The sequence below is a fragment of the Octopus sinensis genome, linkage group LG2, assembly GCF_006345805.1.
Source record: "Octopus sinensis linkage group LG2, ASM634580v1, whole genome shotgun sequence".
Lineage (NCBI taxonomy): Eukaryota > Metazoa > Mollusca > Cephalopoda > Octopoda > Octopodidae > Octopus > Octopus sinensis.
The window spans coordinates 20,961,629-20,979,261 of NC_042998.1; the positions used below are offsets into that span (position 1 = coordinate 20,961,629).

General features: G+C 40.0%; 1 protein-coding gene across 1 annotated transcript in view; it reads left to right on the top strand.

Annotated features, from left to right (window-relative positions):
• Positions 1-4,845: 4,845 nt before the first annotated feature.
• LOC115229563 overlaps positions 4,846-17,633 on the top strand; it is a 28,675-nt gene continuing 15,887 nt past the window's right edge. The window contains exon 1 of the mRNA XM_029799896.2: positions 4,846-8,174. Coding sequence (XP_029655756.1) covers positions 6,852-8,174 — 1,323 coding nt within the window. The 5' untranslated portion in view covers positions 4,846-6,851. The remainder of the gene's footprint in view (positions 8,175-17,633) is intronic.

Genomic DNA, 17,633 nt, shown 5'->3' on the forward strand with positions numbered 1-17,633 from the left:
CAGTGTCTTTACCACCCCGGTTGGAACACAGAAAAGGGAATGAACCAGTGGATTTCTTTGTCGCCTCACCAGCGAGGCAGTTGTGATGGATTACATCAGTGGTGAAGAAGACATAATACTAGCCATAGATGAGGTGGATGCAAACTCAGCCATTGGCCCCAATTGTTTCCCAGCAATCCTCCTCAAATCATGCAAATGTGCCCTGGCGAAACTACTACAGATTCTCTTCCAGAGTTTTCTTGCAAATGGCAAGCTACCAAGCAAACTGAAGGAGGGAATAATATGCCCTGTCCATAAGGGAGGAAGCAGAGCAGACGCCAAAAATTATAGGCTTATCTCTCTGACTTCACTCATTAGCAAAGTCATGGAATGAATAAACAGAGGGGAAACTAGTTGCATTCCCTGAAGAAAATGACTTGCTGTGTGATACTCAGCATGGTTTTCAACCAGGTAGGAGCTGCTTGAGCCAACTCCTACAGCACTATGACTGGGTGTTGAAGCAGTTACTCAACAGCTCAATTGTGGATGTAATATACCTTGACTTTGCAAAAGCTTTTGATAAAGTTGATCAAAACTGCAGTGCCCCAGTATGGCCACAGCTTTCAGCTGTAACTGATATATATATATATGACTGGTGCAGCCTTCTGGCTCGCCAGCCCTCAATCAAACAATCCAACCCATGCCAGCATGGAGAGCAGACGTTAAATGACGATGACGACGATGATGATGATATATATATATATATATATATATAAACATACATATATACAAACATATATAGATCAAACATTTTCTAAAATATATTTCTGTGCCTTTTCCAAGTTTATTTTCATTTTTTTAATGGGACCGCCTTAAAGCCTTGAAACTCTACTCTCTCCAGCGTCGCCGTGAGCGGTACATCATTTGTACGATGTGGAGAATATACCGTCAACTTTGCCCAAACAACCTGAACATTAGCTTCAAGGTTCATCCAAGACTGGGACCACGGGCCATACGTCCCCTGCCCAATTGAAGATCACAGCATATATGTACACTGCAACATAATTTCTTTTCCTCAACAAGCCCTGCCCTATTTAACATTGTCCCGAGGGAGATCAAAGAGGAAAAGGATCCCATCAACTTTAAACGGAGTCTGGATAGATTCCTTCAAGGAATACCAGATAAGCCACCCATAATTGGATACAACTCACCCAACAAAAACTCACTACTTGAATGGACCATAAACACACCACCATCAGTTGTCAAGCAATGGTAGTGGCGGGACAAACACAGACACATAAACATATACAAACACACACACACATATATATATATATATACATATATACAATGGGCTTCTGTCTACCAAATCCACTCACAAGGCTTTGGTCGGCCTGAGGTTATAGCAGAAGATACTTGCCAAAGGTGCCACACAGTGGGACTGAACCTGGAACCATGTGGTTGGTAAGCTAGCTACTTACCACACAGATATATATATATATATATATATATAATTATATATATTTTTTTTCTCTCTAGTTTCAGCTCAGAGCTGTGGCCAAGCTGATGCACCACCATTTTGCTACTCTGTTATTACTAAGAGCCTCCTCTAATATGTGGCACTTGGTGAAGCATGGAGTTTGATATAGCTACCCTCATTTGTACCTCTTGCCATGAGGTAGGTTCATCTGGGACTCTCGAGAGGAAGAGGTCCAGCTTTGATTTAAAAGCCCCTACATCTACTTTGTGCAAGTTCCTCAGACTCTTTGGGAGAATATTAAAAAGCTGTGAGCCCTTGAAACCCAGGCTTTTGCAGTAACTGGTCCTGAAGAGTGATGGCATTCCTGGGACCAATATATATATACATATATATATATATATATATATATATATATATATATATATATATATATATATATATAGTTTTAAAAAATAAAATAAAGATGGGAAAAGCACAGAAATATATTTTAGAAAATGCTTGATAAAATATAACTGGTTTTGATGTATCCATCTTATCAAATATCAGAATGAATTTTAGATGGGGAGTCAGAGAGAAAAAATATTTTTGGTGGGTTTAACAGTTTGGACCCATATTTGGGTTGTGAATGAAATATTGCTTTAGCCATTCTCTCTAATAAATGCTTTGTTTTTGTAGGTTTGGAGAGGGGGTTCATGAGTTCAAGTGTCAGGAAGTCATTTGGATTCAAATGGAAGCTTATTATCTATGGTTTAGCCAGCTGTATGTATGTGTATGTGTGTGTGTATCTCTTTCTCTTTTACTTGTTTCAGTCATTTGACTGCGGCCATGCTGGAGCACCGCCTTTAATCGAGCAACTCGACCACCGGGACTTATTCTTTTGTAAGCCCAGTACTTATTCTATCGGTCTCTTTTGCCGAACCGCTAAGTAACGGAGACATAAACACACCAGCATCGGTTGTCAAGCAATGCTAGGGGGACAAACAGAGACACACAAACACACGCACACATATATATATATATACATATATACGACGGGCTTCTTTCAGTTTCCGTCTACCAAATCCACTCACAAGGCTTTGGTCGGCCCAAGGCTATAGTAGAAGACACTTGCCCAAGGTGCCACATAGTGGGACTGAACCCGAAACCATGTGGTTGGTAAACAAGCTACTTACCACACAGCCACTCCTGCGCCTGTTTGAGATATATGGTCAAAGTATTTTTCTTTTTATTTTATTTTCTATTGAGTGGTTGTGGTCAATAGTTCTTACCAGCTGTGTGTGTGTGTGTGTTGTTTTGTCTGTGTGAGTGTGTATGTATGTGTGTGTCTATGCATGTCTGTTGTTTTTGTTTTTTGGAAATATGTTTCGTATATTATTCTGGCTGTGCATATGTGTATGCGTTTTTGATTTTTTGGTGAATGCTTATATATATATATATATATATATATATATATATATATATATATGTATTTATGTATGTATGTATTGGCAAAAACATTGGATATCTATCTATCTATCTATCTATCTACCATCTATCTATTATTTATCTCTTGTTTAGATGTATCAAGTGTGGCTCTGTGGTAAGGAGCTTGCTTTCCAACCACATGGTTATGGTTCAGTCCCACTGTTTGGCACTTTGGTCTAATGTCTTCTACTATAGCCTTGGGCCGATCAAAGCCTTGTGAGTGGATTTGGTAGACGGAAACTGAAAGAAGCCCGTCGTACATATCTATATGTATGTATGTATATATAGTATGCCCTTGTGTTTGTTGTCCCGTCCCCATCGCCTGACAACCAACGTTGGTGTGTTTACGTACCCGTAACTTAGTGGTTCGGCAAAGATACTGATAGAGAAAGTACTAGGCTTACAAAGAGTAAGTCTTGGGGTCGATTGCTTCTACTAAAGACCCTTTAAGGCAGTGCTCCATCATGGATGCAGTCATTTTTTAAACGGTCGATTTCTTCTTTAAGACGGTAGGTATGATCTGACGAAGATTTCGCTGCTATTTCTAGCAGACGGAGCGACAGCACAGAATGTTCGCGTAATGTACCTATTTGTAATAAGAGCATTTTGGCACAGACATTTTTAATATATTCATATTAGTAATTTAATTATCGCCATGGTCCATTTCTTCTTTAAGACGGTAGGTATGATCTGACGAAGATTTCACTGCTATTTAGCAGACGGAGCGACAGCACAGAATGTTCGCGTAATGTACCTATTTGTAATAAGAGCATTTTGGCACAGACATATTTATTAATATATTCATATTTAGTATATTTAATTATCGCCATGGTCCATTTCTTCTTTAAGACGGTAGGTATGATCTGACGAAGATTTCGCTGCTATTTCTAGCAGACGGAGCGACAGCACAGAATGTTCGCGTAATGTACCTATTTGTAATAAGAGCATTTTGGCACAGACATATTTATTAATATATTCATATTTAGTATATTTAATTATCGCCATGGTCCATTTCTTCTTTAAGACGGTAGGTATGATCTGACGAAGATTTCACTGCTATTTCTAGCAGACGGAGCGACAGCACAGAATGTTCGCGTAATGTACCTATCCCCATTTTGTGATATGAGCATTTTGGCACAGACATATTTATTGATATATTTATATTTAGTATATTTAATTATCGCCATTTGTTTGATTTCGAACATACAAATATTTGTTTTAGTCAATTTCTTTTTTGGCTAGGGTGTTATTTGTCGTTCGTTATTGAAGAACTACTTTATATAGACGTCGTGTGACACGTCCTTGACATTTTATCGTGTTGTTAACATTTCTCTTAATCTTTTCCCTGCAATAAAGGAGGTCACTGCTTAGGACTAGCAATGATCGTTGCCAGTACTGACTGACTTGCTGATTTTCAACTGCTACTGACTTAGAAAAGCATTATGACAGGGCGAGCACATAGTGCGGAAGTAGATATAATAATATCTAGCCTACTACAACATACATTGGTTACAACAGTCAGTCGTTGATAAAATGTAGATGAGTGATAAAGAGAGAGAGAGGGGGGTTAGAGATAAGACATAGAGAGAACATAAATAAGGAGGATATGATAAAGAGTGAAAGAAGAGTAAGTAGAGAGCAGAGAGGAAGGGTAAATTAGAAAGGGGGATATTTGAATGGGAGAGAAAGGAAGAGGGATTTACCGAGGTCGTAGTTTACTGTTTCCTCCCCTATCTCACATAATCGCTGTAACTTATTTAAGTATTAGGAATTATCATAAGAGTTGAGTGAAGGGGAGGTGCTGAGAGAGAAGCAAAATTTGGAGATAAAAGAGAGAGAGAGAGAAAGATGGAAAAAGAACGAATACGTGAAAGAGATTGATTCAAGAAAGAAAAGGAAGAGAGAGAAAAATAAAGGTATGAAATGTTAAAGTAATACGACAGAGACTGAAGAGAGGGATAGAAAAAGAAAGATAAGGGAGAGAAGGAGAGGAAGCCCACACATAGTGTTACGGAAATTGTTGGAAAAGAAAGTGGCCGATGAAAATCGAAAGGCTTATTTATGCACTAAATCCATCCCACTAAAAATTGTTTATTCAAAAGACGGGTATTATGCTGGACAAGGTTGGTACAGTACAAGAATAGAGAAGAGAAGAAACTGTCATTAGAAAGAGAAGCAAACTTATGACCTGTCCTGAACTCAAAATCAGCGAAGTGAGTCATCCATGTTTTGTCATCTACAGCAAACTCTCTTTACAGACAAGTCAGATATTATAGCTTTAACTGCTGCTACTGTTCTAGTGACATCGTTACTACTACTAATATAAGTCTTTACTAATTTACCGAGGAAAAATGATCGAGACATCTAGGACGAACTAAATCTATTATATTCGTATAAATTATTTGTTTGTAATATCTTATGTCTACGTAAACTCTTATGAGCTTAGCATTTTTATACTTGTCATATGTAACGAGCATGCATAGATGTATACAGATTTGTGAATAGTTTGTACATTGGGATATTGTTTAATATCTGTATGTAGCTTAATTTGAAAATTAGAGAAAGAAATTTCTTCCTCACATCTATTTTTTTAATCGTAAGTTTATTTTTTATGAAGAATAACGATTTATGACTCATAGGGTTTTATTTGTTACTACCGACATCATCGTTCTAAGATTACTACGCTATTTTCTAACTGTCTTTTGAACGAACTAGGAGGAATAGAAAGAGAAAGAAGAGAACGAGTGTTTGTGAGTGAGAGGGAGAAATTGTATAAACAAGAAACCTCTTGGCTTAAATTCGTAATTTACGACTGATTTTAACAGATAAGAAAAATACAGAAAGAAAAAAGAAAACAAAGGCGGTTAGAAAAACCAACATATCAACCTCGTAGTTTGGGACTATATTTCTACGCTTTTACATATTTTGTGATCTTGTTTGTGAATATCTGACGTCTGATAAAACCAATTCCTTTTGTAATTTCCATTATAACGATGCATCGAAAATATGTATATAGCAAAAATTATGCTAGTGTAAACTAACGATCTGATAATTTCTTTCCCAACAAAATTATTTGATTCATTAAATTTACTATTTTTCTTTTTAAATTACAATTCTTTCAATATAATAATTCTAGGTAGGGTTCTTATTTCAGACACTGAATTATCTTTAAGAGACAAGAATAAAAGCGAACAAGCAGCTTTAGTTATTATACTACCAATAAATAAATGTTGAGATATTCTGCAGGAGAGAATTAGAGGAATAAGTTAGTTATAAGACAGCTATTGATATCACTGACAGTCAAACAGAGTTATGTTCTATGTAAAGATTTTCGACTTCCGTCATGCCTCATACCTAATTCTGTTATGATTACGATTTGTCATTCTTAAAACAGGCAGCGATATAATTCTACTCGCACACTCGCCTTCTGTTTGTTGTGATCGCCAAGGTTTGTTTGTGAGTGAGGTAACATAAAGCACTATTTGATCAGTTACATTTTCACTTTCGCTTATATATATATATATATATATATATATATATAAAACTTAAAACTTAGATATGTTTCAACCAAAGATTGGTCCAGGCCATGTCTAACTTAATAGCACCCCCTAAAAGGATTATTCACAATCACAAACACACGCGCGCATTTAATAGTCAGATATAACATAAGAAAACAAACACAAAACACTAATTTTAACACACATTTTAGTTTATATATTCTGGAAAAGTGACCTTTGCGGGAAGAAAAGGAGAAAAACCGGGTGCCCCAACATAGTTGTGATTCCTAGGTAAAGAGCCCCAGGTTTCTTTTAGGAAAATACATTCTTCTTATTGTGTAGAATTATAAGAAATAAGCATAAAAGAAGGTAATTTTTTTTTATCTATGATTATTTCATAATTTTCATTCCCTAAATAAAACTTTGTTAGAATGTTATCCCGAAAAAGGAAAGCAAATTTTACAAAGCAGGAACTTGAGGTACTAGTTGCTAATGTACAAGCCAGGAAAGATATATTATTCACTAAACGTAACACACCTGTATCTAACCAAGCGAAGCAACATGCGTGGGAATGCATTGCTCGTAAAGTCAATTCTGTGGAGTCCGTCATGGGTGAACACCGAACTGTGAACGATGTCAGGCGGAAATGGGTTTGTCTGCTGAGCGAAACGAAAAAAGCCGAAATGCAACGGCGGCGCCGAAACCAAGGTGCCGACGGTGCGTCTGGGTCCTCATTAGGACTGAGTGGTGCTTTGGCTTTAGGGATCGGCTCAGGAGAATATACCCCTCTGCTCGCCGAAGCTATATTGAATATAAGCAAAAGCATTGGTGCTAGTGCATCTGACGGAAAAACTGGTAGTTGTTCATATTCAGTAGATCGAAATTCCTCTTTGCATAATTCTTTAGAAGAAGTTAATGAACTTTCTTTGTCGGCCGGCGATAATAACTTTATCGCAGGCGTTGCCCAGGTTAGTCATGGATTAAGTAATAGCAGCAACCAATTGATCTCTAATACTAGTGTCAACGACACAGCTGGAAATAACACCAGTTATCTGCAAGTCTCTTCAGTATATTCCCAATCTGATATTCTTGATGATGTGGAAGACCAATTGAATAATTCACCGTCCAGAAACACTCAATCACCAACGATGATAAATAAAGCAAATGCAAATATTGTTTCAAATTTAAAGGCTACCGGACGATCAAATGTAAATCAACACAATTCTGGAGCACATCTAACACCAGATGTAACTGCAAATACTATTTATTCTGTTACAAATATCAACAATCGTGAAAATATCACTGCTGTCAACTCTGATCTAGGCATCGTTCAAATAACACCCAATATCAGTTCGAGTGTTTATGGTAATAATTCAGTATATTTAGACGAAACAGGTGATTCTAAGATAACACTCCCTGATGGTTCTATTGTATCTGTTCGGAAAAGGCGACACAGTCAGCAAAGTAACAATGATTTAAACAGAACTAATTTCAATCCGGAAGAGATTATATCCGACCAGGATGATGACATTCAAGATATTGAGATTGATCCCAAGCAGATAGATTTGAATTCTGCTCCAGTCTATTCTGTTTCCACTTACACCAATAGTTCAGATAGCGAACAAAGAGATAAATCTTCATATCAAGTCACCGCATTAGACAGCATCGCTGGATCAGACACTGGAAATAGATTGAGAACGAAGAGGAAACGTTTACATCAGATATCGGAACATTATTCGGAAAAGCTTTACCGAGTAAGATTTCTCTTCTTTTTTTAAAAACTTTTTCCATTTCTTTTTCCTTTCGTTGTTGATGTTGTTGTTGTTATAATGATTTCAAATTTTGACACAAGACCATCTGTTTCAAGGGAGGGTGTAAGTCGAGTACATCGACCCCAGTGCTTAACTGGTACTTAATTTATTGATCCCAAAAGGATGAAAGGCAAAGTCGACCGCGGCGGCATTTGAACTCAGAACGTAAAGAGCCGAAAGAAACGCCGTTAAGCATTTTCCCGACACGCTAACGATTCTAGCTGGTCGCCACCTTTGTTGTTATAATGAAAGCAGTGTGGAGGCGCAATGGCCCAGTGGTTAGGGCAGCGGACTCGCGGTCGGAGGATCGCAGTTTCGATTCCCAGACCGGGCGTTGCGTGTGTTTATGGAGCGAAAACACCCAAAAGCTCCACGAGGCTCCGGCAAGGGGTGTTGGCGACCCTTGTTGTACTCTTTTGCCCTAACTTTCTCTCATTCTTTCTTCCTGTTTCTTTGGTATCGCTGCGATGGACTGGCGTCCCGTCCAGCTGGGGGGTGGGGGAACACATACGCCATAGAAACCGAGAAACGGGGTCCATGAGTCTGGCTAGGCTTGAAAAGGGCACATAAATAAAAAAATAATGAAAGCAGTAGATGGCAGAATTAAAAGTGTTGAATTAAATACCATGCTGTATTTACTTAGGTCCATTTATGTTCTGAGTTCAAGCCTCGCTGAATCGAATTTACTTTCATCTTTCCAGGGTCGATAAATCAAAGTATCAGTAAACTACTTTTTTTAAGAGGAATTTATTTCTTAGTTAAAAGCAATGACCTTTGAAAGCCCTCCTTCACTGGTGAAGCTGATGTTTTGATTTTCGGCTTGAGCATCTACAAGTTGACGTCTGCGGGAACAATGTCGGCAGGGATGGTGGAGTTTTTCTAGTGGATTGACGTTCTTGGGACATAGGACTAGACATGGTTGTTTAGGGGCGGGCATAAAGAGTGATATATGATACAGGAGACTGGGCATTGATGAAAATCAACTGGCTTTCGGGCCAGGGTTCATGGATCATCATCATCATCATCATCATCGTTTAACGTCCGCTTTCCATGCTAGCATGGGTTGGACGATTTTGACTGAGGGCTGGCGAACCAGATGGCTGCACCAGGCTCCAATCTTGATCTGGCAGAGTTTCTACAGCTGGATGCTCTTCCTAGCGCCAACCACTCCGAGAGTGTAGTGGGTGCTTTTTACGTGCCACCGGCACGGGGGCCAGTCAAGCGGTACTGGCAATGACCTCGCTCGAATCTTTTTACACATGCCACCGGCACAGGTGCCGGTTGACTTGGCATTGTGATACTGGGCTATATTGCCGGTTCGGGATAAACGCTGTAGACATGGTAGTGTCATCAGCCGCGTTTGCTCGAGGTACGCGCATAGCGACGAAATCGTTCTGCACTCGCTCATACGCCGGGCGAAATGCGTAGCCGTATTTCGTCTGCCGTTACGTTCTGAGTTCAAATTCTGCCGAGGTCGACTTTGCCTTTCATCCTTTCGGGGTCGATAAATTAAGTACCAGTTACGCAGTGGGGTCGATGTAATCGATTTAATCCGTTTATCTGTCCTTGTTTGTCCCCTCTGTGTTTAGCCCCTTGTGGGTAGTAAAGAAATATATACTGAAATAGCTGCTATCACGAGTAGGATGGATCCGGCTATCAGCCGAGTCCATTGCGAAAATCACCCCCGCTGCCTTCTTTTAGCTGAGAAGGACAAAAGGACAGACAGGTTTCCTATGATTTGGGGCTATAGCGAAAGAGGTTGGTGAACACGAATGGAAAGACTGAAGCCCTCATTGGTCTTTTTCGAAGGAAAGTGAGAGTGAAGAGAATGTGCTGCTTCCCAGTAAATTTGGAGAGAAAGTGTGTGAATGTAGCGAGAATGGTATAAGCGAATGAACCTATTCTTAAGTATGCGCCTGTAGGATGAAAATTACGGAGGAAAGAGGAACACTTGCCCATGATGCGACTAGTGAGCAAGTTGACTCGGTTCTTGTGGGCTTCCTTGGTTATTTTAGAAGTCCTTTGTATCAGGAGGATCGCATCATCATCATCATCATCATCATCATCATCATTACCATCTTTCATCATCATCATCTTTCATCAACAACATCATCATCATCTTTCATCATCATCATCATCATCATCATCATCATCTTTCATCATCATCATCATCTTTCATCAACAACATCATCATCATCTTTCATCATCATCATCATCATCATCATCATCATCTTTCATCATCATCATCATCTTTCATCATCATCTTCATCATCATCATCATCATCACCATCATCATCATCATCATCATCATCATCTTTCATCATCTTTCATCATCATCATCACCATCATCGTTGTTGTTTTTATGGTGACTGGCTGCCGGAATTGTTAGCATGCCGGACACAATGCTTAGCGGTATTTCGTCCGTCTTTACGTTTTGAGCGCGGGGATCGATGTAATCGACTTACCCACTTCACCGAAATTGCTGGCCTTGTGCCAAAATTTGAAACCATTATTATTATTATTATTATGATTATCATGATTATTATTATTGTTGTTGTTGTTGGGTTTATGTCGAACACCTTCTGTCGCGTGTGGGACGGATCCGGCTGTCAACTGAATCCATCGTGAAGATTACCCCGCCGCCTTCCTTTCGTTACCAACCCGGCCAAAACCGGCTTTGGCTCTGTAGTACAAATGTCTTGTTTTCATAAGTTTTGAATTAAAATCTTCCACCAAACCTTGGTCACAATTTATGTTCCTAACACTAGTTGAATGATAACTAAGTTATTTTTTCTAAATTCTTTGTTATATTTAAAGTAATTGAAAGAAACACAGAGCATCTCAAAATAAATACAGTAACAAAAGGGCTAACCGGCAAGGAAAGGCTATTTTTATATGCTTGGTGGCCATGGCGAAAGAAGTTGTGTGGTGGACGAGATTGAAGGGGTTGAAGACAAACACTTTTCTCTTTGGCCAATCCCTGATGAACTTCTTCAAGTTTCACTTGAAAAGGAAAATAAGGGTAGAGAGGAATGTGTTGTCTTCTAACCGGTTTGCTGAAAGGTGGATGAAAGTGGCGAGGATGGTACGAGTGAACGGGCTTGCCCTCAGCATACGCCTGTAGTTGGAAAAAAGAAATGAAACGGAAAAAGGTACTTGCCTCAAAAGTCAGGGCACCCATGGTTTTCATGTTTTTGTTTTTCCATGAGCAGCCCTCGAACGTCGCTTTCCGATTGAGGATTACACATTGTTTATCGCGTTTATCGCACGTCGGGCGAAATGCTTAGCGGTATTTCGTCTGCCGCTACGTTCTGAGTTCAAATTCCGCCGAGGTTGACTTTGCCTTTCATCCTTTCGGGGTCGATTAAATAAGTACCAGTTACGCACTGGGGTCGATGTAATCGACTTAATCCATTTGTTTGTTCTCTCTGTTTAGCCCCCTGTGGACAATACAGAAACAAATAATAATAATATATTATTGGGCAAGTGTCTTCTAATGTTGTCGTCGTCGTCGTCGTCGTCGTCGTTGTTGTTGTTGTTGTTGTTGTTGCTGCTGTTGTTGTTAAGGCAGCGAGCTGGTAGAATCATGAGCACGCCGGGCAAAATTCTTAGCGACATTTCCTCCGTCTTTACGCCCTGAGTTCAAATGCTACCGAGGTTGGCCTTGTCTTTCGTCCCCTTCGGGAGCGATAAAACAAGTACCAGTTGAATACTGGGGGTCGATGTAATCAACTCGAACACTTCCCCGAAATTACTGGCCTTGTACCAAAATTTGAAACCATTAACTTTTTTTTACCTTTTGGGCTTTTCACCTGTTTCAGTCTTTATTTAGACTGCGGTCATGCTGGAGCACCACCAGGAAAACAAATATTGGGGTCGAATGATTTGACCTCCGGATTTGTTTCATTTTTAAGCCTTGTACTAATTTCGCCCGGCGTGCCAACGTTTCTGCCAGCTCGCCCGCCTTAAATCTTGTCGATCTATCGTATTCTTCATCCATTCTACACTTGGAGCCTCTTCCTGTGCTACCAAGATCATTTCCTTGGTTTCATTCTCAGTATCCCTTTCTTAGCGCTGGTCAGCTATTCTTGCTATTCCGAACCGCTTCTTCTTTTCTTTTGAAGATTTCCAAGTGAAACTTCTTTCAAAGTTTGATTCGTCTCTTTCACACTTATTCTTGTCTTTTTTACCTCCTCCTTCTTTGACTTTGCTCTTTCTGTATGCATTTCTTTCAGGAGTGTGTGTTCTTTTTCTTCTTTATAGAAACCTGGACTTGTCTTCTTTAGATCTGTTACTTCCTTTTAAAAGTGTTCTCTGTTTTTCGGCCTTTTCCAGTCGTCTGGCAATGGTTGGGCCCCAAGATTGCCGGATTTAAGAGGTCCAACCCATAATAAATTAGTTGGTAAAAGGTCGGGAATTTGCGGAATCGTTAGGGCGTCGAACAAAATACCTTGTGGTATTTGTTTTAACGAGCTGGCAGAAACGTTAGCACGCCGGGCGAAATGCTTAGCGGTATTTCGTCTGCGTTACGTTGTGAGTTCAAATTCCGCCGAGGTCGACTTTGCCTTTCATCCTTTCGGGGTCGATAAATTAAGTACCAGTTACGCACTAGGGTCGATGTAATCGACTTAATACCCATGTCTGTCCTTGTTTGTCCCCTCTGTGTTTAGCCCCTTGTGGGTAGTAAAGAAATAGGTATTTGTTTTAACTCTTTACATCCTCAGTTCAAATCCCGTCGAGGTCATATTTTGGCTCTCGGCGTCCTAGGGTTTTTTAAAGTAAACCATCAGCTGTTAGTAGGAGTCGATGGTATCAACTGACTTCCCACCCCAATCACCAAATTTCAGACCTTGTTCTTATTTTTCAAACAGTTATTAAAGTATCATATTTAGGGTAGTTAAGGCGGCGAGCACGCCGGACAAAATACTTAATGACATTTCGTCCGTCTTTGCGTTCTGAGCTCAAATTCCGCCGTGGTCGACTTCGCCTGTAATGTTTTCGGAGTCGATAAAATAAACACCCATGGTTTACTGAGTACGATGTAATCGACTAGCCCGCTCCTTCTCAAAATTTTGGGCCTTGTCCCTGTTGTAGAAAGAGTTACACAGTAACCACTCGCCATATCGCGGTTCACCTATCGCGTTCACCTATCGCGGTTTATTATTTAAGCATACGTCGATTCCGCCGTGGTGTTACTTTGCATTTATAATAAAACTAGCAGTATCGCCCGGCGTTGCTCAGGTTTGTAAGGGAAATAACTATAAAGCATTTTTAGAGAGTTATAGCGAAAAAATAGCAAAAAAATGGAAAAAAAATGATGGTAAATTTTTTTTGAAAGTTAAAAAAGTGGAGTTGCGTCCCCTAGACGGTCTGTGGTTTGGGTTTCTAATTCTCGACCCCATGTCGAATTTATCGATTTTTTTCAGAACTGGGGGAACTTTTCAAAATTTTCGCTGCGTTATTTGAATTATGACATTGGGCTATGTGTGTGTCAAGTTTCATCAGAATCGGTTGAAAGCCGTGGTCAGAGTGAGGTACGAGAAAACAGACACACAGAAAACGCACAGACAAACTGCCGTTTATATAGAGAGAGATAAATATATAAAAATTATAAAAAAATAATAGAAAAAATATACAGGGGAGGCTGTGTGGTAAGTAGCTTGCTTACCAACTACATGTTCTGGGTTCAGTCCTACTTCGTGGCACCTTGGGCAAATGTCTTCTACTATTGCCTCGGGCCGACAAAGCCTAGTGAGTGGATTGGTAGACGGAAACTGAAAGAAGCCTGTCGTATATATATATATATATTATATATATATATATATATATATATATATATATTGTGTGTGTGTTTGTGTGTCAGTGTTTGTGCCCCCTACACCATCGCTTGACAACCGATGCTGCTATGTTTACGTCCCCGTAACTTTGCTGTTCGGCAAAAGAGAACCGATAGAATAAGTACTAGGCTTACAAAGAATAAGTCCTGGGGGACGGTTTGTTCGACTGAAGGCGGTGCTCCAGCATGGCCTCAAATCAAATGACTGAAACAGGTAAAAGAGTAAAAGAGAGTACAACAGGATTTTCACCTATCGCGAGGGGTGGGCGTTGTTGGGTTTTGGAACGTAACACCTGCAATAGTCGAGGGTGGCTGTGTGGTAAGTAGCTTGCTTACCAACCACATGGTTCCGGGTTCATTCCCACTACGTGGCACCTTGGGCAAATGTCTTCTACTATTGCCTCGGGCCGACCAAAGCCTTGTGAGTGGATTTGGTAGACGGAAACTGAACAAAATACTTAATGACTACTTACCACACAGCCACCCTCGACTATTGCAGGTGTTACGTTCCAAAACCCAACAACGCCCACCCCTCGCGATAGGTGAAAATCCTATTGTACTCTCTTTTGCCGAACCGCTAAGTTACGGGGACGTAAACATAGCAACATCGGTTGTCAAGCGAGGTACAGGGTAATGGAGTTGGCAGAATCGCTAGCCCAGTGGATAAGATGCTTTGGCGATATTTGTTTTGGCTCTTTACGTTCTGGGTTCAAAACCTGGTCAAGGTCAACATTGCTTTCTTTCTGTCTGGCATCAAAAATATAAAACTATCAAGCAAGTACTGGGCTACATATAACCGACTATTCTCTTTCTCCAAATTCGAGGCCTTGGATCTATGGAGGAAATTATTATTTAATAAAGAAAAAAAATATTATTGCTTCCCCTCCTACTCTATCATTATTAGTATTGGGATGTTTACTGCGGTGGTGTTTAGTATTGGTGGTGGTGGTGGTTGTAGTAGTAGTAGTAGTAGTTGTAGTAGTAGTAGTAAAGCCTCAAGCCCTTCCCCCACCCTGATTAAGCAAGCCCCTCATCGAGAGTATCCGATCCGTGACTTAACCCATATCCTGTTTTATTTAGTTACAGTGTGTCTGGTAGAATTATATTATCCACTATTCAACTACATTATTTCAGATAAAGTGCATCTACTACTACTACTACTACTACTACTACTACTACTACTACTACATTATTTGATATATTGGGTCATCCCATAAATAATGCGGGTTTTTTTAAATACTTCTTTTATTTTTCAAAATTAAGATAAACAAAGTTCTTTTTTAATCTAAACTATAACTCTGCTTCATTTTCTACGATGCTCTTCCATCTATCTGGTGGACTTGCAAGGGCCCTCTTCCAGATTCACTTAACCGTCCTTCATTTTCTACGATGCTCTCCCATCTATCTGGTGGACTTGCAAGGGCCCTCTTCCAAAATTCACTTAACCGTCCTTCATTTTCTACGATGCTCTTCCATCTATCAGGTGGACTTGCAAGGTCCCTCTTCCAAAGTTCACTTAACCATCCTTCATTTTCTACGATGCTCTTCCATCAATCTGGTGGACTTGCAAGGGCCCTCTTCCAAAATTCAGTTGTCCGTGACGGAAAATACTCCTCCAGTACTGTTCTGATCTTGTCTTCAGAATTAAAATTTTTCCGTCCAAATGATTTTGAAGACTACGGAATAAATGATAGTGAGATGGGGCAATGTCTGGCGAATATGGTGGGTGGGAGTATCGTTTCCCATTCAAATTGCTCCAGCCTTTGGAATGTCATCCTCGCTGTATGTGGTCGAGCATTATTCTGATAGAAGAACACCTTTCGTCTTCAAACCAAAGATAGTCGTTTTTCTTCTATCGCTGATTTGAGCCGCTCAAGCTGCTCGTAGTAGATCCCCTTTCTTATTGTTTGGTTTGGGTTTAAAAGTTCGAAGTAGACTAAACCTTTCATAGCCCACCAAACAGATAACAACACCTTACGTTGGTGAAGACCTTCTTTAGCCGGGAGTACCGGTGTTCAAAAAAAAAAAAAAAGGTTCATTCGTGAAACATGACAGCAAAGAAGAGCACACATTCACTCTCTGCGTACGATTAGACTCAGAAAGTTTGTGAGGAACCTATTGACCTAGTTTGTTGACTTTTCCGATGGCACGCAGGTGTCAATGAATGGTTGAATGACCAAATCCAAACTTCTCTGCTAGGTCCTCAACAGTTACGATATGATTTTGCTCCATTAGGGTTTGCTAGGCGTCCTTGTCAAGCTCTACAGATCTTCCAGGACGAGGCCTGTCATCTAGGCTGTAGTTTCCGGCTCGGAATTTCTGGAACCACCGTTGACACTAGCTTATGCTTATTATCCGATTCCCATATATTCCATTAATATTCCTCGCACTTTCCGTTGCGTTGTTGCCTTTATTGAACTCATGAAGCCAAATATGTCGAAAATGCTCCTTTGTCACTTCCATTATAGCATTGAAAAATAACTGTTAAAATCGAACTGCACTCTTCAAAACTTGCTCTAAGAATAAGTACATCAGGTAAAATTATTACCTGCTTTTATAGCAAGTTGATTCAGGTAGTTTATCCCGTCCCCCTCCGACTGTTAGTTCATGCAGTTGAAAAAACTGCATTATTAATGGGATGAGCCAATAGATTTTCATAGTAGAGTGTAATTTGAAGGAGATTTGGCTACTGTTTCTTGTAGGCCAAGCAACATAAATAGTTGCTGAGCTTTTTGTGATTAAATGTATAAAGAGAAATTGAGTGAGAAGCTTTACTTATATTAATTATTTATAGAATGAATGGGTGCATATGTATCATCTGTGTTTGGTCAACCGACCACGTAGCAGGGACTCCCTCTTTGGCTCATGGTACGAGTAGGGTTAGCTGTATGTGTTAGTGGGTACTGTCTTTCAGGGGCGTAAAGAGTAAAGACCCTCTTCGGTCATGAATGACCATGGGATTGCACCTAGAAAGTTCCCCTCCGAAGCACGATACCGAGCAAAGTTGTTTGTAGAACACCAGCGGTCGCCCATGCATATCATTGATGTTATCCATGGGAAGGACAAAGGCCGATACATGTTGGCACCAGTGACGTCGCTACTCATTTCTATAGCTGAATGAACTGGAGCAACGTGAAATAAAGTGTCTTGCTCAAGAACACAACATACAACCCGGTCCGGGAATCGAACTCACTATCTCATGATAGTGAGTTCGTATATATACGACGGGTTTCTTTCAATTTCCATTTAGCAAATCCACTCACAAGGCTTTCGTCGGCCCGAGGCAATAGTAGACGACATTTGCCCAAGGTGTCACGCAGTGGGACTGAACCGGAACCATGTAGTTGGTAAGCAAGCTACTTACCACATAGTATTGTGAGCCCGATACTCTAACTGCTGAGCCATGCGCTTTCACCACATTCAGGAGCGTAACAAGGTTCTTAAAGTTCGGGAGGGGAATGAGCACATTAAAAAAAGGATACGTGGCATATTAAGAAATTTTAACTCATTTTAAGAAATTTTAACTCATTGATCATATATTTTATACGAGGGTGGGGCTGAATAGT